This window comes from Hibiscus syriacus, unplaced genomic scaffold (assembly GCF_006381635.1).
Source record: "Hibiscus syriacus cultivar Baekdansim isolate YM2019G1 unplaced genomic scaffold, ASM638163v2 tig00111671_pilon, whole genome shotgun sequence".
NCBI classification, from domain to species: Eukaryota; Viridiplantae; Streptophyta; class Magnoliopsida; order Malvales; family Malvaceae; genus Hibiscus; species Hibiscus syriacus.
In genome coordinates this window covers 815,690-840,743 of record NW_024063152.1, presented here as the reverse complement: position 1 = coordinate 840,743, position 25,054 = coordinate 815,690, and the positions used below count along the sequence as shown (strand labels likewise).

The window sequence follows — 25,054 nt, the reverse complement described above, 5'->3', positions numbered from 1 at the left end:
ATAGCCACTGCACCCCCAAATTTTTTTTATAGTTAAAAAAATATATAGTGTAAATATCTACTTAAACCTTCAAATTTTAATTTATTTTGATTTTGTCCCCCATTTTCTACTATTAACTATACTTTGCCCCTTAAGCTAACTCCATCCCTGCAGCCAACTTGGTGAAAGGAAATGCAAAAAACAGGTATATATGATACTATCTAAAAATGGTTTGGGTGTGTCCTAATATTAATTTAGAAATGAAATTAAAGTAAAAACAGTAGAATTCTAAGTTAAATTTTAGTCAAATAGTTATAAAATCAAAAGAGGAGTGAATCATGCGTATTGGAAGGCGATGTGGGTGATTACCTCGTGTATGAGTAGGGGGTGTAAATGAACCAAGTTTGAATGAATAATGTTATGTTCATGTTCGTTTAGATTTTAATATCATGTTCGTGTTCGTTTATTTATTTTTGTAGGTTTTCGTGTTTGCTTATTTATTTTTGCAGGTTTTCGTGTTTATGTTTACGAATGTGCTCATTTAACGTTCGCGAACATGTTTATTTAGTGTTCATTTATTGTTCAATTTTTTGTTTTACCTTTTCCTTTGCAAGGTAAAAAACAATAAAATTACACTGTTGATGCTTAAACTCCTTAAAAGTTACAGTTTAAATTTTACTGCTTGTACAATTTAGTCCCTATATTCACCAATATTTAAAATGTAAAAAAAAGGAAAAAGAATCGGGTAAACAAGCTTGTTTATGAACATAAATGAATGAGTCGATAAACGAGCTCATAGATGAGGGTGTCTGTGAACATAAACGAATCAAACACACATATGATCGTGTTCATTTGTTTATTAAATGAACATATTTTTTCTCATAATCGTTTATTTAACTTAACAAATAAACATAAACGAACGATTCATGAACAACTAACTGAACGTTCTGTTCATGTATACTCCTATGGACGAGACGAGAATGACCACGGGACAAGGTGGGATGGGTTTTTGGCGGCATTGATTCCAACTTAAAATTTAAGAATTTTAATTAGATTCTAATTTGATTTCAATTTCAACATAATTTAATCTGATATGATTCGACCTTAACGTGATAGATTAGAATTATTGTGACTCGATCGTCGAACTTTTAAAGAAAATCAAACAGTCATCTATGTAAGTTATTTTTTTTGAACTTAAATTTGTTTAACATATTAAAAGAATTATTGTCTTAAACAAGTCTAGAACAATCTATTCCTCTAGAACATTTTTATTATTATTACGTAAATAATCTAATGTGATTATAAAATAATATATGTTCATAATTATAATCTCTCGAGAAAAATAATATTCTCTTTAATTATCGATTACTAATAGATTCATAGTTTAATTATTAAATACACTAAATTCGAAGTAATCCATTAGATTTTGCTTTTAGAAAATCTTAGAAGAGAAAGGGGACGTTTACATTACAGTCCACAAAATGCGACTCATTGTGGACACAGGAAAGGTGTTTCCCAAGCAAAGTAAGACTTTGCCTTTTGCATGCCTCAATCGGGTGCGCCCTCCCCCATGGGATTCTGTCGAGATAAGTACGTGTCAACTCCTTATTAGTTGGATGGATGGTCGGACCACTCAATCTAATGGCCCTTCCGTCCGTCAATAAGACAGTGGCTTTTGTTCTTATCACTTAATCCAATAGACGTTAATGACTCTTTATTTTCATAGTGACCAACCCAAACCAATGTCTTCGACAATTATTACCAAAATAATCATGATTATCATTAGCCGTGCTTATAAACTTTATGGACACCATCTACCCAAAGTCAATGGTTGGGTGATCAGATGCAGAATTCTATATTAAGAGAGTAAATTTATAACTGTCGTCAGAGTTTATTTTCTTAAGTAGGGATCCTTTTACAATACATCGGAGAAGACGATTAGGCGACACGTCTTTCAGGAAGATAATCGGACTATACCCCATCTTCTACAAACATAGAGATTAAAAGATGACATGTCGTCTGATCGTCTTCTCAAAAGATGTAACGGCGTTCGACCTTCTTCTCTGATTACTTTATAAAGATCGGAATTTTTTTTTCCAACATCTTATCTGGGAGTTTTTGTGGGATAAGATTACATTATAATTCATCATAGCAATTGGAATGATTAGTTTGAATTCTTGTCCTTATAATTTTATGATTGTTCAAAGACAAATCCCTACATCTTTAGCAATTCGACCAACCTCATATGTTGTTGTCTGTTGGATTTAATGTATATTTTGACAGAGACACCTTAGCTAATATCATTCTTGTTGAAAATATCTAAGAGTGGAGCAAAATTTGTGAAGGTTCCACTTCAATGTCAATCATTATTTATTGGTAAACACACACCAATATTCCACCAATTGAATGAGGATTGGGCCCATAAATATTTTTTTAAAATCAATTTTTGATACGATTTATCATTTATGGGGTAAAATTAAAAAAAAATGTGTTTGTTACCGTACTTTCGGAAAAATGTATGGACCACCTGATAATTTTTAAAATTTGTTCGGATAAATTGACGTCTTATTGACTGTACGATTCTTGATTTTTGAATCTCTGCTACCAAACTAGGAATAACGTTATGTCTTTTATGTGTCTTTTCAAAGATGCCTCCCAAAAAGGTCAAATGGTTCATACGATTTTCTATCGACACTGTAACATTTATAATATCTCAGTAAATAATTTCTTCAACACGTTAGATGAGACATTTTTTTTCAAACCATTATCTCAACAAAATTGTCAATTTATGGAATCGAGCGGTGTATATATATTTTTTATATAAATTTAACATCTTATACCTTATTAATACATGTGCTGTTTTTGTTTTGATTTTGGTATATATATATAGGATTACGATTCACTTACATAATATAAAACTCTTTAGTTTTAGACGGATTTACGATTATTGGATGAATGAAAATAATTAACTGAGATTGACTTTTTCTCCAGTGAATATCTTATTATTTCCTACTGTTAATCTTAGCTATCTATTTTCACCAATCTGACGATCCTAAATTTACGTAAAACTAAAAGAATTTTATATTATGTAACCCGATCATATCCCTCGATTAGTTTCATTTGTTATTGACTTGGGAGAAACCATGAAAGACAGCACAATCACAGATCACCTACGCCATGCAAGTTTGTGGTTGGAGCCGACCATTATGCTCTAATGAAATTAATTAACACTTAGGACCTGGTCCGTACCTTCCCTCAATTAATATCAATTTTAGAATTTTTTTTTTTGGATAATACATTTTAAATTTTTAATCAATTTTCAATCATGTAAATAAATACACATTCTATTACAAATATATTCTAAAAATTACATTTCATATAACATACTTTTATCTAAATAGTATCGATTCGAGAATTAATTTACAACAAAACACTATTCTTATATATAATGGGGTAAGGGGAAGGTAAGGTAGTAGACTGCCTCCAATACCAGATTGAGAGCAGTTTCCGTGGAAGATCTCCGGCAGTCAGAAAATTAAAAATAAAAATAAAATACAATGTATGTATAAATAAATAAATAAATTTACAACTAATGTTAATTCAAGAAATAAATTTTTATGATATTTTATTGAAAAGGCCCATTATTAGTACATTTTAAATTAAATATATATATTTTATAAGAATTTGATTTTCGCTTAGGTGATTGATTAAATATATATATATATATATATATATATATATATATATATTACAAGAATTTGATTTTTCCAACGATGGAGTGTTTGAAGGGAGTTATTGATTAATAATTCGCCACGTGTAGAATTCTCGACCATCTATATTTTATTTACCGTTGAAAAGGTGCATTGATACTAAAATATATATTCTGGCAGCCTTATCATTCTTTATTAAAATATATCTGAAATTTTTAGAAATAAGATAATTCCAATATTTTTATATAATGGTTTAATATAAAAGTAACGTTCGAATTATATCATTTTTTAAAGTAATGTTTAATTTTTTTTAATTTAAGTACCTAACGTTACAAACATTATCATTTTAGGTATTTGGTCTGTAAATATATGTCATGTTAAGATAGTTTTAAAAATTGTATTCAAAATAAAAAAAAACTTAAAATTATATTGAGAAAATAATTTCAGTGACCGAAAATGCCTTATAATATACGACTTTAACCAACTTTTTTTGAATTTGCGAAAATAACCAACAAATTTGCATCGCGGACTCTAATTTCGCAACATAATTTCCAAATTCGCAACGAGATTTTCTAAATTCGCAACGCGATTTTCAAATTCGCAACGCTAATTACTGATATAGGTAAATACAACTATCGCAACACGAATTTCATTTTCGCAACACGAATTTCGCAAATCGAATTTGCCAATTTCGCAACTTAATTACCGATATAGGTAAACACTGTAGAAAAAATCTAGTCAAAAATCTGAATTCGCCAATTTGAAAACTGAGTTACGAATTTGACAAATTTGTGTTGCGAAATATAAAAGCTCTCCTCTTAAAGAAAAAATCATTTCGACAGTTCGTTTGTTTGGTTAAAGTTAAACGAACGAACATGAACATACGCTCGTTCGTGTTTGTTCAATTCATTTACAGACATAAGTTTAACTGAGTGATTCATACGTGGACTTAGCAACTAAGATGTCACAGGTTGAAAACCACTCTAGTGCATTTTATGTCCTTTAATTTTTTCTTTAAGAAGCGAGATTTGACATTTCGCAGCACGAATTTGCCAAATTCGCAACTCAGTTTTTAAATTGTCGAATTCAGATTTTTTTACCGGATTTTTTCTACCGTGTTTACCTATATCTGTAATTAAGTTGCAAAATTGGTGAATTCGATTTCCGAAATTCGAGTAGCGAAAATGAAATTCGCATTGCGATAGTGTGTTTACATATGTCGGTAATTATCGTTGCGAAAACGAAATTCGCTTTGCGATAGTTGTGTTTACCTATATCGGTAATTAGCGTTGCGAAAACAAAATTTCGCATTGCGAATTTGGAAACTTTGTTGCGAAATAGGAGTTCGCGTTGCGATTTTGTTGGTTATTTTCGCAAATCCAAAAAAAATTGATTAAAATCGTATATTATAAGATATTTTCGGTCACTGAAGTTATTTTCTCAATTATATTTTTTTAGAAAAACTCAATTTTTTTTTAAAATCTTAAAAAATTCCCCAAACTTTGAAAACTATAAATCTAATCTCTATACTCAAACCGAGTCACCCTTGCGGCCGTTCGACCAAACCTCCATCTGGTCGTGCCTCCACCCAACAATCATTTTCCTGACGAATAGCCACTATAACGAATAGCCACTATAACATAAGCCAATGGGAGGCGACAAACCTAAAATTACGAATAGTCGACAAAGAACAAAGCTATAAAATCGTGATACCACGCAACCTCGACGACCATCTCGACGATAAGGATGACGATAGCTGACAAGGGAGATGGGAAGAATATCACCGACGGCGACGACCGTGGCTTACGTGAGAGATTGTAAGTTAGAACTAGGAATTTGCGGTTGATTTTAAGAATTTCAGTTTTTTTTGTAATTTTAAAGAAATTATGTTTTTTTAATTTGATAATATTTTAAAATTTTTTAAATAAAATTTTCAAAACTATTATAACGTGACACATATCACTTAACAGAGTTTTTTAACAATTGTTACGGTCAAGACACTTAAAATGATCATACTTGTAATAATATATACCTAAATTGACCGAAAAATTTAAGCACCACTTAAAAAAACAATATAGTTTAAACATTAATTTTTATATTAAACATTATATAAATGTCAACTATTGTTATATGTTTCTTCATGAAATATTGTTTTTTAAAATAAAAGTTTTATTTTATTCTATGTCAATTATACATAAATAATTATATATATGTTGTTAATCATTTGGATTTGACAACCTACATTATTTATGAATAAAAATAAAATATAAGATTGTGTAGCATTTGAGCATTGTTTTATTTTTCATTAGTTAATAAATAAAAAATGGTATAATCAATAATATTTGTTATTCGAATCGAATATTATAAATATTTATTGTAAAAATAACATTTTCAACCTAATTTGTTCCATTTATAATATTATAATCCATTTTTTTAAAGTATGTGTTTACTGCAAGTTATAAGTTAAATAACAAATAAAAATTATTTAATGGAGATATTAATTAGGATAATATTATATCGAAAAATAACTATAATTAGTGTGAAGTTGAGTTTAGATTGATGTATTTCTTGTACTAAAAATATTAATTAGGATAATATGGATTCGTTTTAATTATTTTATATAAACAATTTTATTTATTTTTTTAATAGTCTCATGTGGTTATAAGGATAATATATATGAAGAATATTTCTTAATCTTTGACAATACACACTCCTCAAAGGAAAACAATACTCCTTCTAACTATCGGGTCCGCTTGATCAGTTCAATTTCATATAAATAGTTTTTTATTAAGCTAAAGGTGATTACAAAGTAGTATTTGTTCTAAATATTCTCAGTCATTTAACAATAAACGCTCAATCACCTTTAGAGTCGTTGATGCTCGAACTCGTAAACTCTAAATAGTTAAAATTATAATAGATTGTCCCTATGTATACAAACTCCCTATTCTAAATAGTTAAGGCCTAGTTAAAGCTGTTAATTAAAATTAAGTCCAATTAATTGAACAAGGCTTAGACCTTAGGGTATAACAAATCTTTGAAAATAATTTAGAAAAATTAGTTTAAATTTTATTTTATTTTAAATAGATTTTCTAATTGAATATTTATCGAAGAAATTGAATAATAAATTGTAACACCCCCAACCCATACCCGACCCGGATATGAGTCAGAGATACTACATTGACTTTAAAACACAACTCTTAATAAATAATAGTAAAATATTTGTACTTGTATTAAGAAAAATACAATAATATACATACTGTAATATAAGTTTACCAAAATATTCAGAGCATACACAACTTAACCCTTTAATTACATGCCAACTGCCATTTACATAACAAAATGACCTACTGATTAAGTTGCTTCTGATCTGATGGTTGCAGGAGTAATACTGTCAAGCTGTTTCACCTGTCTCGTCTAATTCCTCGGATCCTACGTGTGAAACACTCACACGCTAAGTCATCGACTTAGTGAGGCAATAATAATAAGGCAATATAATGTAATCAAAATGTCAGGATCATATGATATGAGATGCAAACATGTACTTAATCAATATAGTATACTTCATCAATATCCATACCTGTAAGCGTATGACTGTAACATTCATTATTCTGTATTAATTAAGTTTATTGGCCCATGATAGCATATTGAGAACCTAAGGTATTTGAGTAATGTGAGGTTGTGCACTATGCTGTCACCACAGCTCGTATAAATGCACCGAAGTGCCCCGTAGAATTGCACCGAAGTGCCCGTAGAATTGCACCGAAGTGCCCGTAGAATTATGTCCATAAGGACCACGTAGAATTCCTTAAGAATCATATACATATACTATGGATCAAGTATGTGTCTTTCAAGACTTCACACAGGTTCCAAAGGATATACATATGTCCTAAAGAACCGAGTATACCCTCTACCCTTGGCATGCCAACTATACCTATAGTTCTCATCTACATAACATGGGCTTATACATTTCCCGTGGTTCATATCGCGTAGTCATATTATTTCCATACCTTTATCACATAGACATATCATTTACATACATTTATCACATAGCTCATATAACTTTTCTGCATATTCATGTCATGCAATACACATAATATAAATTCATGTCATGTATCATAATATGGAATGTGATCATATGTCAAAATATGGAATCTAGACTTATCACAAGTCTAGAACTGAATATAATACTATATTCATGCTATGCATATGCACTTACCTATACTTCTTTGCCTTTTCCTCGATCGATCCTACTTGTAGATTGTTCCCGAACTCGAGTAGGCTCGGTATCTACATAAACATAATTTTTAAGATGATCATCAGACGTCTATGTCTTGAAATTAAGCTTTAATAGCTTACTAATTTAAAGAATTTATAGCTTAGTCTTGCTTTCTTTTCTTTCTTCTTCTTTTCTCATGGGGAATCGGTTCCCCCCCCTGGGGGTATCGATTCCCCTCAAGCAATCTGGAATTTCATATACGATGAGGGGGTATCGGTTCCCCCCCTGGGGGTACCGATTCCCCTCTAACATTCTGGAAATTCATTTCGTTGAAGGGGTATCGGTTCCCCTTGAATGGGTACCGATTCCCCTAGCCCGAAAATCCTAATTTGAGCTTGGAAATCATCCCATTTCAGCTCAAACATACATATTTCAATCCCTTTACTACTCTTATCTCTCATACACTTACTTAAACTAATTATTATCCATTAAATACCTCTAAAACTTAGAAATCTAATTCTCCATGTAAAATGTAAGAATCCAATCCAAATTCCAATATGTTCTAATTTGAATTCTAACACCTCATACTTCTTAGTTAGCTTCTTGACAAGTCAAAAATCTGATTCAAACATTAAAACTCATCCATATCAAAATTTCATCTAAAAACTCATTTTCCAAATCCTTCTCTAAATCACTTATCTTGTTGTTTTAATGTCATATAAGCTTTCCTTTAGCTTATATAACATCTAAGCTTTCATTTCCAATCTTAAAAATCAAAGAAACTACCAAGGTTCAGATTCTTACCTTTAATTGCAAGCCCACGTTTGGAGAAGGAAGAGAAGAAATAAGAAAGAAGGAATGAGAGTATTCTGGAACCAATACTCCACGTGGTTCTCATATATCCCCATAAAATTTTATTTTAATTAAAATTTTCCTTACAAATGACCATTTGGTCCTCACCTTAATTTCATATTTACTAACCTTACTTTTTAAACTATATAATTATTCTACTTTAATCATCAAATGTTGAAACTTTGCAAATTAATCACTCACCCGACATGGAGGATGTTACATAAATTATTTAATCAATCTTAATTATTAATTATTATAGATTTGGACCATCTATGCCACTCAATACAATATAATGATACCATCAAACGACCTCAACAATTAAATAATCATAATTATTCTTTAAGGTTTCGTGTTCTAGTACTAAGAGTATAAAAACGTTGAATGTCGAACAATTGAAAGTCTCAAAATAGATACTCACTTATATTCATCTCATATTAATAAAAAAAAATACAAAACTTGTTCCTTTGTGTAAAGTATTCCCATGAGAAAATAAAGTGTCGTTGTAATAAATTTTGTTTTATAGTTATTTGCATGGTAATACGTGTACAATACATTGCTTCTTTATTTTTTTCTTTGTTTTCTTCTCCATAAACTAAAAGTAAGAGCTTTAAAAAACCATAGCCAAACAAGGAATAACAAGGCCATGCGTTGTTCTTATTATAATCCATGTCCATCTTCTTCTCCTCGGGTTCTCAGCTTTTCTTCTAAGGATCACGTCAGCACTTTCCTGCTGCTTGAATCAGTTTCCCGGCAAACCGTTTTCTCCTAGAGGTTTTCATTACATCATCTCTTTTGTCTTTTTTTTTTTTGGGGGGGGGGGGGGCTGGCCTGGTTTATATTTCTGAGAAAGTGGATGACTAGAAAGATTGGTCATTGTGTTCATTTAAAGCTTTTGTTTTGGATTTTTCTTAGAAGTAAGTAAGAACGAAAATCTAGTTTTTGTTAAAAAAAAGATTGGATTTTTCCCCTTGAAGATCAAATTTTGATTCAAGAACAATTGAAAATCTGGCGTTTTCTGGGATTTTCTGGGAAAGCAAACAACAGGGTTCCCAAGTGAACAGGAGAAAAAGATTATTTAGCTAAGGAAAATCCAACACTTATTTTCTTTTAGTTTTCTTTTTGCCTTTCCTATAAAGGGAAAATTTTAACTAACTTGAAGCTCTCTAGTCAATTCTAGAATTCATGTTTTACTTTTTCAGGTTCCCCACTTGCTAGTCCTTCAACATACTAGAAAATTTCAATTTCAACTTTCCCAGCAACCAAACAGACACTTTGATGTGGGATTATTGGAATTCCATGTCATAATGAATATTTTATGTAATGTCATTTATGATTCAAAGGTCATCTTTTACACAGTTCCATTGTCATTTATGTGTATATATTTATTCGTTTGCAATAGGCAATCTTTGGACCTACATAAAGGAAGACAACTACTATTTTGTGGTAGTGGGAATTGAAATTCTAGAGGCAATGAGTCATTTTTCCTCCATGTTCAACGGCTTAGCGAGGTCGTTTTCGATAATGCGAGCGAAAAATCCAGGGAATGGTGATGGAAGAGAAGCTGCTGAGGCTATGGCAAAGGATGCAAAGAAGAATGGCCTGATTTTGAGGTCTTCTGGTGTTGTAAACACCGATGGTTCCGACAATTTTGCCTCGGTTTTCTCCAAGAGAGGCCGAAAAGGAGTGAACCAGGATTGTTCCATTGTATGGGAGGTAAGACATTAGCATGACTGCAAATGTTTTGTTTTTGTTTATGTTTGATAAATGTGGATTTTGTTTATTTGGAATAGGAATTTGGATGTCAAGCAGACATGCTGTTTTGTGGAATATTTGATGGTCACGGTCCATGGGGTCATTTTGTTGCGAAAAGGGTCCGAGAATCGATGCCGTCTTCCTTGCTCTGCAATTGGCAAGAGACTATAGCTCGGGCATCGCTTGATGAGGATATCGATTTGGAATCCGATATAAAGCATCAGAGATTTCATATATGGAAGCATTCTTATCTGAAGACTTGCGCTTTAGTCGATCGAGAGCTCGAGCACCATAGGAAGATCGATTCCTTCCATAGCGGAACAACTGCCTTGACGATTGTCAGACAGGTAACTGAAGGTTTTATTTCTTATAATGGCAATGACATACTCATATAAATTTAAAATTTATATTGGCCAGGGTGATCTTATATTTGTAGCCAACGTTGGTGATTCTCGGGCTGTTTTGGCTACCACATCAGACGATGGAACGTTGGTTCCCGTTCAGCTCACTGTCGATTTCAAGCCAAGTTTACCTCGTGAGGCTCGGTCATACTCTCGTACATTGTAAACGAGACCGAAGACATTATGAATTTCTTATGCCTTCTGGTTTGATCTTGCTTGCAGAGGAGGCGGAGCGGATAATTCAATGCAATGGGCGGGTGTTTTGCTTGCATGATGAGCCAGGGGTACACAGGGTTTGGCTTCCTCATGAGGAGTCACCAGGACTGGCTATGTCTCGAGCTTTCGGAGATTACTGCATTAAGGATTACGGACTCATCTCCGTTCCCGAAGTCACTCAAAGACATATAACCAGCAGAGACCAGTTTGTTGTCCTTGCAACTGATGGTGTAAGCGATAAAAAAACGATCGAGTCTTGCTACTCGAATCTGAAAGTAAAGGCAAACGAAGTGCTCAAAATATGCTAATGGTTTTAGACGAATCGTTCCTGCAGGTATGGGATGTTGTTTCCAATCAAGAAGCGGTTCAGATAGTGTCTTCAACACCGGACAAGGCAAAGGCGGCGAAGCGTCTGGTCGAGAACGCGGCCCGTGCTTGGAAAAAGAAGAGAAAGGGCATCGCAATGGACGATATTTCGGCCATCTGCCTCTTCTTCCATTCAACTCCATTATCTTAGCATCAAGCTTATGTAAATGAACAAGCTAATTGCTGTTAAAATTTTATGGCCACATATTTGCATTAATTTTCTTTGTTCAAAGCGCAGTTCCATATTTTATTACAAAAGCAAGATAAGATTTATCTGATGAATACAGGATAAGGCAAAAAGATTCATTCCATAATCAGAAGACCTTGAAGTCGGAAGAAGAAACACAAAGTCGAAGAAGGAAGAAGAGAATCGATCGGCTGAATTAACGACGGAGATTTACAAGTTCTTTCACCTAATCATGTACAAATTATGTATGGTCAATGAAACACTTGGGGAGATGCATAAAACTCGCGCTCGTTAAATACCGGTCTCAGATCTCTTCAGACATGAACTTCAAAGGAAATGCAACAAGATGTCCCTTAACCGATTTCAGTCGTTCCATAGGATCTTCGGTTTTAATCTCTCCGTTCTCCGTAGTTTCTAGTTTCTCAGGCGCAACACCTCAATCGATGGTGGTGTGCCCGAGTTTGTCTTTCCAATAGGTCATGTCTTGTCTCAGAGCAGCTCTGTGTTTAAAATTGAAATGGATCATATGAGAGAAAAATATCGAAAACATAAATAAAAAAGAGATGGTATCTCTGTCGGAATGTACCTCGAGTGTATAAGATCATTCGGGATGCAAGCAAAGACATCTTGGAAGATCTTGCTGTTACTCTGTCAGATTTTAATGTTAACATTAGTTAACTGCAAATGGAATGGGCTAAGCATGCATGCCATGGCACCGGTATCTTACCTCTGCGGACTCTAGCCATAGTTTTCGGTAAGTTTGTTCCGACACAGGATCATTGATCTTACTGATCTGATAGAAGTCAAAGCCTTTAATGGATTAGCTACATCGTATTCGAACCATAATTCTGATTGCTCATTCATGACTCAAACGAGTTCCGTAAAAATGGGAGCCGGAAAAGCAGATTCGATGTAAAATCTCATGTAATCAAGAACAATGCAGGTATACTAACCTCTCCTGGATGAAGGCCAAGGTGCTCGGACCACAGTGAGCACCGCAGGCTATGAGCAAACTTTCCAGCCTTCCAATGCTCGTCGTTCATAGACGATTCGATAAACTCCTTATCTTCGATGACTACCCCAATCTGCAACAACAATCAATTGTCAATTACAAAGAAACCTTTAGGATGTGCTAACTAAACCTTATGTGATGCAGAAAGTACCTCGGAGTCCCTTGATCCGAGCAAACTCCTATCATTAATATTAGACGAACAGATAACTGCAAGGCGATCATCTATAATCATCAACTTGCTATGCACGTAAACCTGTATCAATGATGAGAATATGTTCAATCAATTAAATGGAACTCTTTCATTACAAATCAATGTCAAAAAGGCATATGAAGTGAAACATGTAACATATGAAGAATACCCGACTTGTAGCTATAGGACCGTCTCGGAAAGTCTACCGTACGATCTCAGACCATAAAAGGAAATGTAATCCCATGTTATAGAGCCAAGTTTCGTATTCAGATGATGCAATATCGAAGTTTTCTCTCTGGAAATCGTTCGATACTGCCAGTCAACTAAGGCTCTAACAGTTGCAGGACCGAAGTCATTGAGGCCTCCCTATCGATAAAAGGTCACCGAGAAAGAAATTGCTCAGCATTTTAGGTTCGGAACTAGAAGTTTTGATCTGATATAAAGAATTGTACCTGGAAGCCCGGTAAGAGTGGTATGACTATGATAACTCGAAAACATTTTTGTTCTTTGTGCGCTCGCAGAATCTGGTTGTACAAGGCTTCCGAAACCCGGTTCTGTATGATTTCGTCTTCTGCAAGACCTGATATGAAAATTTGATTCTGCAAGCAATCAACCGATAGAAACAGCAAATAGTTAGTACAGAAACTGACTACTCAGTTAACCATTGACTTCAATTTCAAGTCCTGGAGAAAGATGTTACTGCACTTTATGTTACCTCAATGTAAATAAATGCTCTGCTCGCTCAATTAAGGAACAATAAGCTCTATGAATACTTTCTTCGGTTTGACTCGTTCCTGCGGACCACTGGCCAACACTTCTGATGATCTATAAACAAAGATATCGAACACGGGCACTTTAAAAATGATGAAAAATCCGAATGATCGGTAAGTGTACTGGCTTTCAAGAGCAAAGCTAACCTGACAATGGCATACTATACGAGGACCGATCTCTCCGTATTCACCTACGGAATCGTTATTATCATCGGTCACGGTTGTTTCCCCCCATTCTTCAGGAACATACGTGTCCGATAGTGGCGTTTCGTTTGTTTCCAGGACCTTTCGAGGATCCACGCAATGAAGGTCATCTGCAGTGCCCTTGATTTGTGTATCTGAGCCTAAGGAGTCGCTTTCAGAATCATTTAACTTTCTGTCTCCATGAGAAACAAGAAGTCCATCTGATTCTTGGGGCAAAAGCAACGGCATGTCGTCATAGGGCGATGGTGAGGAAAATGAATCCTGTCTGCCGAGTTTTCTCCGATTGACATCTCCGTTGCTTTCAATTTCGATCTCTCTATTTCCCATATAATGAGGGAGTACCATGTGGTGTTGAGGCATAAGTAATGGAATTGTTTGCTCATGTAGAGCTTTATTTCTCTGCAAACAAACAACTTATACGTATCAGAAATAAAAACTTTGGCCGAGATAACAATCATGTGCTCTGAGAGCCCGAAGCGGAGAAGAATAACCTTGGCATGTTTCCAAAGTTGGACAAAGTGCCTAGCAACATCGCGACAAGGCGGTCCCCATAGAGCACAGTGGACATCATGCCATGGCATACGGGGATATCTCTCTTGTTCCAGTTCGTCTTTAATCGATTCCTCCCAAGAATCCGGTTCGGATTCTCTAAACAGAATCACCAAAAAAACAAATAATGTCAATAATCTAAAGTGCATATATTGTCCTCAAAATTCATTGGTTCTGAAGATGCTCAGTTAAATACCTAGGATTATAGTAGTCCTTTCCAGGCCATGTAAATGGAGGGCAATCGCCAACTCTGTGTTCAACTGTATCATACCGTCCGAAACACAAATCTAAACCTCCGATAAAGCATATCTGGTAATCGACGATAACAAGTTTCTCATGATGGGACCTGCATTTAGCCATACCGTGTTCAATCGTGATGTCAATAAAATGCAGATCATCCGTGTGGAAATATGGACTGAACTTCATCTCTAAGTTGCATACCATAAATATACGCCCGTCAAAAAATGGTCGGGATAGCGCAACACCCTTACGTTCTCATGAATGTTATGAAGCAGTTTCTTGCTATACAAGCTATTGATTTTTAAAGCAATGGAAACCTCCTTATAAAGAAGAATGTAAATCTGCAGAGTAAATTTTAGTTAATGAACTATCGAAATTATTATGATATCGAGCAGAAGTCGAAAAATTTACACCTGAACTCCTTGCTTAGCCTTTGCTTCAAGTAGTGCATTGAGCCTAGAAGAAAGATTACTAGTGAAAGGACGCCTCAGATACAGCTCTGGGCAGAGCCACCAGCCAGTTATGAATATCTGCATAAAAAATATTTCAATCATCGAATTCCAGGAATAAATGGGATCGAAAAATACGAAATTGAAGCTATAAGCCTCTGTTTTTGCCTTCTCTATCGAAGTTGCAATGGCTTCGAATACAGCTTTACCGTCAATAAACCATTGAGCTTGACTGCCATCTTCATTCAAACCTCTCGAGGAGCAAACGAACCAAAGCGGTGAGGATAACACCAACCCCGGGATCCCTATGCCGGCATCGTTAATGACAGCAACCCATTCTTTGGCTTTACCGTCACTCGTGACTCTCAAGTCCATGCTCCGACTTCCAAAAGAGATCTTTCCACATTTTCCATTGTTAGACTTGAATGCAAAAGGATACTTTAATTTAGGTAATACTAATAGAAAGAAACTTGATTCTATTCACAAGTAGTACAAATAACTTACCCTAAATGCATAGCACAACGGGTTATGTTCTTTTATCTGTTCTGCGAAACACACCCGAGACTTCACATCTTTGTTCGAGTTCGAGGCCGGTAGTACATCGAAAACAATAATGTCTAGAAGCTTTGTATCAAAAGATCTTTAAGCAACGCCAAGAACCCCGGTTTCATGACTGCCCACACCTACATGCAGAACAATAAGAAAGAACAGAAGTTATTGAAAATACTGCAGATGGTACATAGGTAATGAGAATTAGTATAAATTTCACGAACCAATACATATTCGACATATTTCGTCCCACAGATCGGACATTCAACTACCTTTTTCCAATTGTTAGCGCAGCAACTAAACCACTGGCATGGAAGACATCCGATATCATCGCCAGCAACGTTTGATAGATGCTTCACCGTAACATACCCTTCCTTTAACTTTGGACCGTATTCACTTGAAAACGACAGCTTGGACCCTCCAAAAATTTGCAGACCTGAAATTTGGAAATGCATGGTACAATGGCAAGTGGATAGTCCAACATGCAGGGCTATGTAATAAGAAAAAGAAGATTCTATGCTCACCTCTCTGGAATTTACTATGTCCAAGTTCCCCAAGAAATGATTCAGATAACCTTGCATTGCCAATTGGCTTTGTCGGAAACGATTTGCTGCCCTCCTAACGTCGGGCGAAGAATCGGCAAAACCGCACGGATGGACATTTCTGCATCAAGGAATCAAATATTTAGAACTACAATAGGTAGCAATGGCAGAGCAGGGTTCTCTATAGAGCAAAATCCATAGAAAAACAGTAAGCACTCGCCTATTCGCGAGCTTCCATCATGATTTAACGGGATAGCTAGACATCAGGTTCATCATCGTCTTGCACTACTGCGACATGGTCCACTAGCCCTAAGCATTGAAGCAATTCTCTAACCTTTGACATGCCAACAATGTAATGCAAAGCTAAAGTAAGTTTTATCTGTAATCCTACAATGGTTGCCGTTGAACCATACTTCGGCTATCGGACCACATAACATCATCTGCAATGAGTCTCTCTGAAGACATGGGAAACTCCTAGTCGAAACACCAACAAAATCTCCAAGAAACCGAGTTGGCATGCCCCAATATATAAAGAAAACATTTCTTTGTACTATACTTGTGTTTGTTTTGTAAGAAAATTTGCAGACAGGAAAATAGACCAATAATTTATATAGTTTCCTTCAGGTAATAACATCCAGTTGCATGTAGGAGAAATGAAAATTTTCCTTTTTACTTACAAACTTTTTTTTAATAGTAATCGCTAATTTTATTAAAAATAGATAATATTCGAATTATAACCAAGGTTTACAACATATAATAAAGATATCACTATATTATTCGGATTTTAATATGAATACGTTATATAAAATGTATGAATAATTCAAAAAAATACATAAAAATTGGAGTAATTTAATTAAAATTATGATGTATTATAGGTGCTTATTGCATAATTGGGTTTTAAGAATATCCTTCAACTTTGTGTTGCCAACAAAAGAATATGCCGAAAAGTGTCGAATGTTTGAGGTCCATATGCTTATAACTTATAAGTTGTTTTATGTTTGGTAAATTCTATTGGTGGTCCCTTTTGTTTCATTTTCTTCTGATATTGGCTTCTCAATTTCTAATTGTTATGTTTTGGTCACTTTATCTTATTGATTTATCATAAAATAGTGACTCAGATGTTAACTACTGTTGCATTGATGGACCGACATGTTAGAAAATGGTCACTTTCTAATTTGATTCCTAAATTCTAGATAAAATATCAGTTGGATACTTTTTATACTATTTTAATTATAGTTATAAATGAATTTTATTCGTCATCTTTGGTTTCACTGACGTCGCCTCTCCAGTTACCTTCTCCAGTCGAAATCAAACAGTAAAGAACAGAAAAGAAAAAAAAAAGAGAAAACCTAAGAAAAGGAAAGGATACTCATCTCTCAATTAAGTTGGAGTATAAAGACTTTGACAATATCTCAGAGATCTAAGTAGTGAAAACTTCTGTCGACTTGAATAGAATCACATATCTAATTTTAAACTCATCCGACAGTGAACATTGCTAACCATCAAAGTAGGAGAGAAGCTTTCGTATGCAACCTAAAAGGTAATATTTTAAATTTTTGTGTTCGTTCTTGTAAATGAATTGAGATGATTGAACTAAGGACGACAATTAAGATTCTTATAGAATTATAGTTAAGAATTATAGTTAAATTATTGTAAAAAGTATTAAATTGATATTTTATCTAAATTCTGAGATCAAATCAAAAATTATTTTTTTTACTGATATGTCACATCATCAATATAACATAATTTAATGTCCGCATGATCATGATAAATCGATATTGTTAGTGATCAAAACATAACAATTAAAAGTTAAGTGACCAAAATCAGAAAAAAAAACAAAATAAAGGTAACTATTATAAGTTAACCACACCCAACCCAATTGTTTGTTTCATTCTACAGTTATATTTGTTCACTATTTTTATATTTAGATATTGCAATTAATTAACTTTATCTATTTTATCAAATTAATATTTAGATACTAATTTGTATTAGATTATCAAATTAGACTAAAAATGTTAATAAATTTATATAAAATTAGGGTAAACTATATCAATGACCATTTAACTATTGTCCCTTTTCATTTTAACCATCAATTTTTCAATTTTTTCAATTAAATCACTTAATTATTTAAATAATGTCAATCAACCACTTGCTATTATTGGCTATTAATATTTAACGGAAGTAATGACGTGACTGTTAACAAAATTAGTATAATTATACATTTAATCCTCATTACTTACATATCCTATCAAATTGGAGGATTAAATATATTGAATTAATTTAAAATTATGATCAATTTAATAGAATGCGTAAGTAAAGAGAACTAAATATATAATTATATTAATTGTGTCAAGTGCCACATCATCACTTCCGTTAAATGTTAACGGCAAGTGGTCTAATTAACAAATTAAAAGATCAATTGTCAAAATTGAAAAGAGCAATAGTTAAGTGGTTATTGTGTAATGTAGCCTAAAAATTATAAGTCCTACAAAAGAAAGTCAAATTAAAAAAACATGGTAATTTATAATTTAATTTAATATCGATACACTGATTCTTTACGAGTCAAAATTTAATGAATCACTATGCAACACTGAGTTGCAGCAAGGGTTCATCAGTTCCATTCCTTTGCGGATTAGTCTTCTTTGGTCCTCAAGAACACTGCATTCTGAGAATATTTAACATAGAAATATACAGATAGAGCTATTCGGTATTCACATATGATCTCGGACTCCAACTCCCCTGACATAAGTGGCGTGTGATTATGACGATTTTTCGCTCCAAAACCAGCAGCGGAGTTTGTTTTACTGAGGTTGAGCAAGGGACATCACTCGGAGCTCCAGTTTCGACAAAGACAATGAACTTTGGCAAGGGAAGCCATGTAATCATCGGACCTGAAAAGAAATTAGGCGAGTTGAAGTGATGCTGTGTTGTTATCAGTTGCAATGGTCATAAACACGAAAGTATTCGCAGTTCAAACCTTTGTCCATAAGGAGAGTTGCATGCTGAAAGTATGTGAACTTTGGCTGCATCGGGTTTCTTCTGCACGGTGAAATGCAATAAACACAACGATTCCGAAAATACAAACATTTCGTAAGCAATGATACCGGGACTGAAGCATCAAATGTATCTATCGGTCACCATTACCGAGTATGACACGTACATTGTAATCATATAGCAGCAACTGAAGGATAGAAACGAACCTGAGATTCGTAGTAAAGTCCTGCATATAAAGAAGCATAGAAATTCTCCGGGCCGGTGGTGAATGCAGCAACAAGCTACACAGCAAAATTAGTTTCCTTTGTCTAGTTAGAAACATTGATATAATCGAAAACGGTATGTTCAGCAACACGTTTCAATCAATACCTTTTCTGGATCACCTCCATCTTTAAACATGTTATAAGCTTCCAGCATGACGGGCCGTGGATCTCTGCCAACCTACATTTCAGGCATGAACAACTTATGCATTTACAGTCCCTCAAACTTCAAAGAAACTGCAACGATCGATTTTACTCAAAGCGGTTGAGCTCATGTTGCATACTTCGACCGGTGAATGCCATGGCGATACATAGCAATCAACTCATTATAAGGCGAGGCTATGTTCGACTCAAGTTAGCAGTATCTATGCTATTACTTACCTCGAGAAAGCGCCTCCTTGCTTCGTCTACTCCATATAATTGAGCTTCACAGAGAAAGCACCATATCGATTCCTCGGTATCATTAGGGTTCTGAGCAACATCTAATCTAAACTGCTCTGCACCTTCTTCAAACCTAAAGAGAATCCAAAACGCACATTGCATCAAATAGTACAGAAAAACAGAAAAGAGCATAAATCTGAGAATTTCCATTGATCTTCTTGCAATCAAACATAAGGAAAGTTCAATTAAGCACATCAAAAGATCAAAGGGGAAATGCAGAAATACAAAACTATTTACCTATCAAGATAGAACAATGACAACCCTCTTTGCCAAAGATCTATAACAAGATATTGTGAGAATCCACATCATTACAAAAGGGTCGAATTCTTTGCCAAAGATGTTAATTTTAGGAACTTACATGCCTTTTGTCGGGAATCCAATTCAACTGCCTTGTCAAATTCAGCTAAAGATCCTGGAACATCACCCTTCATAGAGAAAAAAAGAAAGTGATAAATCATGTAGAATAAAAATAGCTAGAAGAATCAAATGAAACTAAACTCACCTGCCTAAACAGTAACATTCCACGTCTTATAGCAATCACAGCTTCTCTGGCATTGTTATTTCCGGTTAAAGCACCCCAGATTCCAGAGACTGAAGGGAGAATGAACGATCTTCTGGAGAAGGTGAGGTTGACTGATGGGTACTGAAGGTTATGGATTCTTGTGGTAAAAGTCTGGGTTTTGGGTGAAAAATTGGCGGAGAAAGGAGGAGGAGGAGGATGGTGATGGAATGAAGAAGAGGATAAAGAAATTGTGGGTTTTGAGTTTAGGGTTAAAGCCATGGAATTTAAAACGAAAAAGCTTCAAGATTTGAGTGCAAAGAAGCAAACTTTTCGTGTGGAACAAGTGAGTTTGAGCTTTGGTGGGTTTTGAGTATTCACAGATAAGGCGCGTTAAATTATGTTTTGGTCCCTCTTCTATATTCAAATTTGAAATTAAATCTATATACTTTAATTTTATTTAATTTGATCCCTATATTTTTGTAATGTTATTAGCTCGTCCAAATAGCTCGCATCATTAACTTTTATGGTTAAAATATCGACGTAAATTTTTTTCTTGAAAGAAAGTCAATCTAACTCATAATGCTAACATACTAAATTTGATCGGAACCAGATTACTCGAATCGAGACTTTATATGGATTCCAACAAATTAAGTTAATCTTGATTTGAATTTTAGCTAGACTGTTATGAACTCGTACTCAATCTGATCCGAATCGAAAATAATCAGAACTGAAAGTAAACTAAATCAAATTTAATTTGAACAAAAAGTAACAAGAACCGAGAATAATTTAAACCGAGAATAACACAAATTTAATTTATCTAAATTCGATATGAACCGAATATCGACATGATTTTAACATATCTAAATTTGTGATGCAACTTTATGCTGCCGGTTTTACAACAATGGAGCTATGTTCTAAGGTCCTATGGCCGCCGGGCTTGACCAAAATGGATACATCTCATCAGTTGACAACTTCATCTTATGGGAAAATTTGACTCGGTCATTTAGACTTGACTCACTGACGGAGCCGATATAGATGAGGGGTGTCAATGACACCCCAAAATTTTCAAAAAGAAAGTTTTCTATATAGATTTTATATTATATTAATATAAAAATAAATAAATGCCACCACTACCCCTTAAAAGAGAAATGGCATAATATATATTAATTCCCAATATTTATTCAAATAATCATTTTAGTCCTTATTCATTTTTATAGAAATTTGACACTCAATGTTTTATTTTAGGGCAAAAAGACTCTTCTATGTATGAAAATAGTTACTTAACAAACGGTTGACAGTCTAAAATTAAGACATTTTTTATCCTAAAATAAAACGTTGATAATCAAAATGCTATAAAAATAAATAACTAAAATGATTATTTAGTTAAACGTTATAATAATATACAAACATACACCACCGTCGACGGTGAAAGATAAACATCACCAATATTAATATAATAATATAAACATGATAGTACATTAGCAACTGACTTGTCATAACTCAAGTGCAACATATTTGTGATGATTGCAAGTACCAACCAACATAAGTGAATCTCAATGACCCAAGAATAGTAATCAAATAGCAACCAATTAGAGATTGAGATGGACTAAGGGGGTGCGGGCCTCCTAGAAATTTTAAATCTCTATATATTATATATACATATATATATATTTTTTTTATTTTTTTATTCATCTAATTTTGCAACCCTAAATAAGGATGGGCATGGTTCCAACCCAACCCATCCCTACCCCGTCGAGTTGATTTTTTTTAAATAAATTCGAGTTCAGGTCAGATCGGATTTTTAGATGTTATATAAAGGTCAGGTTGAGTACGTGTTTAGAGTGAAAAATATCTAACTATATTCGACCAAAAAAAAGTAATTTTACGTTATATATTTAGGGATAATTGCAATAATACCCCATTATATATTATTTTTTCGATTAAATCCATATTTTTATTAAATAAAAGTAACATTTTTTATAAATATATTATTTCGAGTCGGGTTAGATTGGGTTCGAATATTATCTCAAAAAGGCATGTCAAATTTAAATCGGTCAGAGAATATATATTTTTCTGGTCAGATGAAAGATATATAATTTTCAAATCGGACCGGATTGACCGAAATCCTGACTCAATCCGACCATGCCCATCCTAACCCTAAATCTCTTATATAACTTTGACAGTTCATAATATACAAAAACAGATTCCAACCATAAATTGTAACATCCTCAATACCGGGTTAGTGACCAAATTATAAAGTTTCAGAAATTGGTGATTAAAGTAAGATAATTGAATAGTTCAATGACTTATTGGAAATATGATGAAGGTTATTCAGTAATTATTAAAGGAAATAAAGGGTAAAATGGTCATTTGATCATTTAAGAAAAAAATGGAATTATATACACGTGGAGAGGGAGAGAATTCTCTAGAATTCTCTTTCTCCTTTCTTCTTCTTCTTCACGTGGAAGCCAAGAGCAAAGGTAAGTTTGATTTAGCTTTTGATTTCTTGAAAGTTTTAAGTTGGATTTGAGTCTTTGAGGGTTATGTAAGCTTAAGGAAAGCTTATATAAGTTTAAAACACCAAAGAGATAGAATTAGAAAGGAATTTCTATTAAGGGTTTATAAATGAACTTTTGTTATAGAAAGGTTTTTTAAGTTCTAAAGTTGGATTTGACTTGCCATCAGCTTAATTAAGAAGTATTAAGTGTTATAATTGGATTTGAAATGTGTGGAAAATAGGGTATGATTCATAAAATTCCTAAAGATGAGAGGATATTAAGGTTAAAGATGAGATAAATGAATATTAATGAGTTTAATTATGTATATGAAAGTTATGACATAAGAAAGGGGATGACATATGAAGTATTAAGCTGAAAAGAGTGGATTTTCGGGCATTAAAGAGGATTCTGGGCAGAGTGCATCGATGCACATTCATAGTGCATCGATGCATCAAGGTTAAAACCCAGAAATTACTTGAAGGTGTATCGATGCATTGGTAATGCATCGATGCACTCTTTTTAAATAGAAACATCGAATGCAATTAGTGCATCGATGCATAAGGCATGCATCGATGCATCCCAGTAATAATACAACATCGAATGCATTTTATGCACCGATGCATCAGTAGTGCATCGATGCATACCTTCATAAAAAGATGAAATTGGCTTTTCTCTGAGCCTAAGGAGTGATAGTTTTGAATATATCAATCAGTATATTGATAAGTATTAATGTATTATTATGTAGATATAGAATGAAAGCTTGTTCCGGAACAAATTAAGGATTAGGATTGATTCAAACAACGAGGCCCAGGTGAGTGCATCTTATCGTATAAGATTATATGGAAATTGGACTTGTGATAAGTCTATTCCTATAGTAATAGCTCATTAAGTCTTGATTATAAGTATGTTAACAATATGAAGTGTATGTATGTTGGATTATATGAATTGATAGGTTTTGTTTTGCATGTGCTATGTGGATTATGTAAAAAAATACGGTTAAGTGTTAATGAGAGAATATAAAATAAGTTATGAAATTATATGAATATAGAAGATAAGTCAAGAGATGTAGGGAAATGAAAATAGATGTTTATAAAGAGTCATAGGAGAACAAATATAAGTAATATGATAATGAAATATAAGGCTATGTGAATACATGGTTATGAGATAAAATATGTAAGAATATGAAAAGATGATGAGAGTGAGTTCATGAGAAGTGATATGAACTAGGTAAACATGAGTTGGACAATTAAATAGTGGTATGATCCATTATGGGAATTAGTATAATAGAGCTTTTTGATTTAAAAAGAGTTAAGGGAACTAAATAAGATTGAATTATAGAATGAAATGGGAATAGTATATCAATTAGGAAACTTGAATATAAAGGGACGATACGAATATGCAAGATAAGTTATATGCTAAATATCTATGGAGCTATATGAAAAGATTATAATGAAATTATGAAATTGAATTAAGTAAATAGATTAAATTATTACCTAAATAAAAATACTATTAAATGATATATTTAGAAATACGATAAGCTATGTGAAAGTGTTCTAAGTGTTTCTATCTGTTATATGAAGTATATGATCATATGTGAACAAGATATGATAAGTATGTTTACATGAATAAATGTGGTTGGGTGAGAAATGATAGAAATTATATGAAAACATGTATAGGTGAATTAGCTTTGTAATTAGGTAAATATATAAAATCATAACTATGAATTATGTGATGTGAAAGTAATCTATGTGATTATATGTTATATAATACAAGAACATGAGATATGTGACATGTGAATATATGGAAATGATCTACGTGTAAGTGAACTATGTGACTATGTGATAATATGAAAAGAAGCTATGTGATACGTGATATGTGAAAGTGAATTACATGTTTATGTGAATATTTGAAATGAAATAAATGATAATGCCCATGTTATGTGTCATGAGAGCTAGGGGTATAGTTGGCATGCCAGAATCGAGGGTCTACGCGGTCCTTCGGGACATATGTATATTCTTTGGAACATTTATGAGGTCTTTGAGGCACATACTTGATCCTTAGTATATGTATATGATTTTTAAGGAATAATATGTGGTCCTTATGGACATTATTATATGGCACTACGGTGCAATTCTATGCGGTCCTTCGGGATATATATATATTCTGTGGAACATG

General features: G+C 33.5%; 2 protein-coding genes and 1 pseudogene across 4 annotated transcripts; 1 reads left to right on the top strand and 2 right to left on the bottom strand.

Annotated features, from left to right (window-relative positions):
• Nucleotides 1-9,349: 9,349 nt before the first annotated feature.
• LOC120167411 (probable protein phosphatase 2C 34) lies at nt 9,350-11,716 on the top strand. Of its 2 annotated transcripts, none has more exons than XM_039176437.1 (6): nt 9,350-9,528; nt 10,157-10,470; nt 10,548-10,856; nt 10,927-11,044; nt 11,133-11,356; nt 11,461-11,716. In XM_039176437.1, the coding sequence occupies exons 2-6, from the start codon at nt 10,228-10,230 to the stop codon at nt 11,641-11,643; spliced, it is 1,077 nt and encodes a 358-aa protein (XP_039032368.1). In that variant the 5' UTR covers nt 9,350-9,528; nt 10,157-10,227; the 3' UTR covers nt 11,644-11,716. The 2 variants fall into 2 exon arrangements, with proteins under 2 accessions (XP_039032368.1, XP_039032369.1); XM_039176438.1 differs by having other exon boundaries at nt 9,350-9,548.
• A 214-nt stretch (nt 11,717-11,930) lies between these two features.
• LOC120167311 lies at nt 11,931-15,834 on the bottom strand (annotated as a pseudogene).
• Nucleotides 15,835-18,795: 2,961 nt separating this feature from the next.
• On the bottom strand, nt 18,796-20,753 carry LOC120167415. Of its 2 annotated transcripts, none has more exons than XM_039176444.1 (8): nt 20,382-20,753; nt 20,238-20,304; nt 20,117-20,156; nt 19,820-19,952; nt 19,548-19,619; nt 19,385-19,459; nt 19,162-19,223; nt 18,796-19,075 (listed from the first exon to the last, which is right to left on the bottom strand). In XM_039176444.1, the coding sequence occupies exons 1-8, from the start codon at nt 20,658-20,660 to the stop codon at nt 19,009-19,011; spliced, it is 795 nt and encodes a 264-aa protein (XP_039032375.1). In that variant the 5' UTR covers nt 20,661-20,753; the 3' UTR covers nt 18,796-19,008. The 2 variants fall into 2 exon arrangements, with proteins under 2 accessions (XP_039032375.1, XP_039032376.1); XM_039176445.1 differs by having other exon boundaries at nt 19,162-19,220.
• Nucleotides 20,754-25,054: the final 4,301 nt, after the last annotated feature.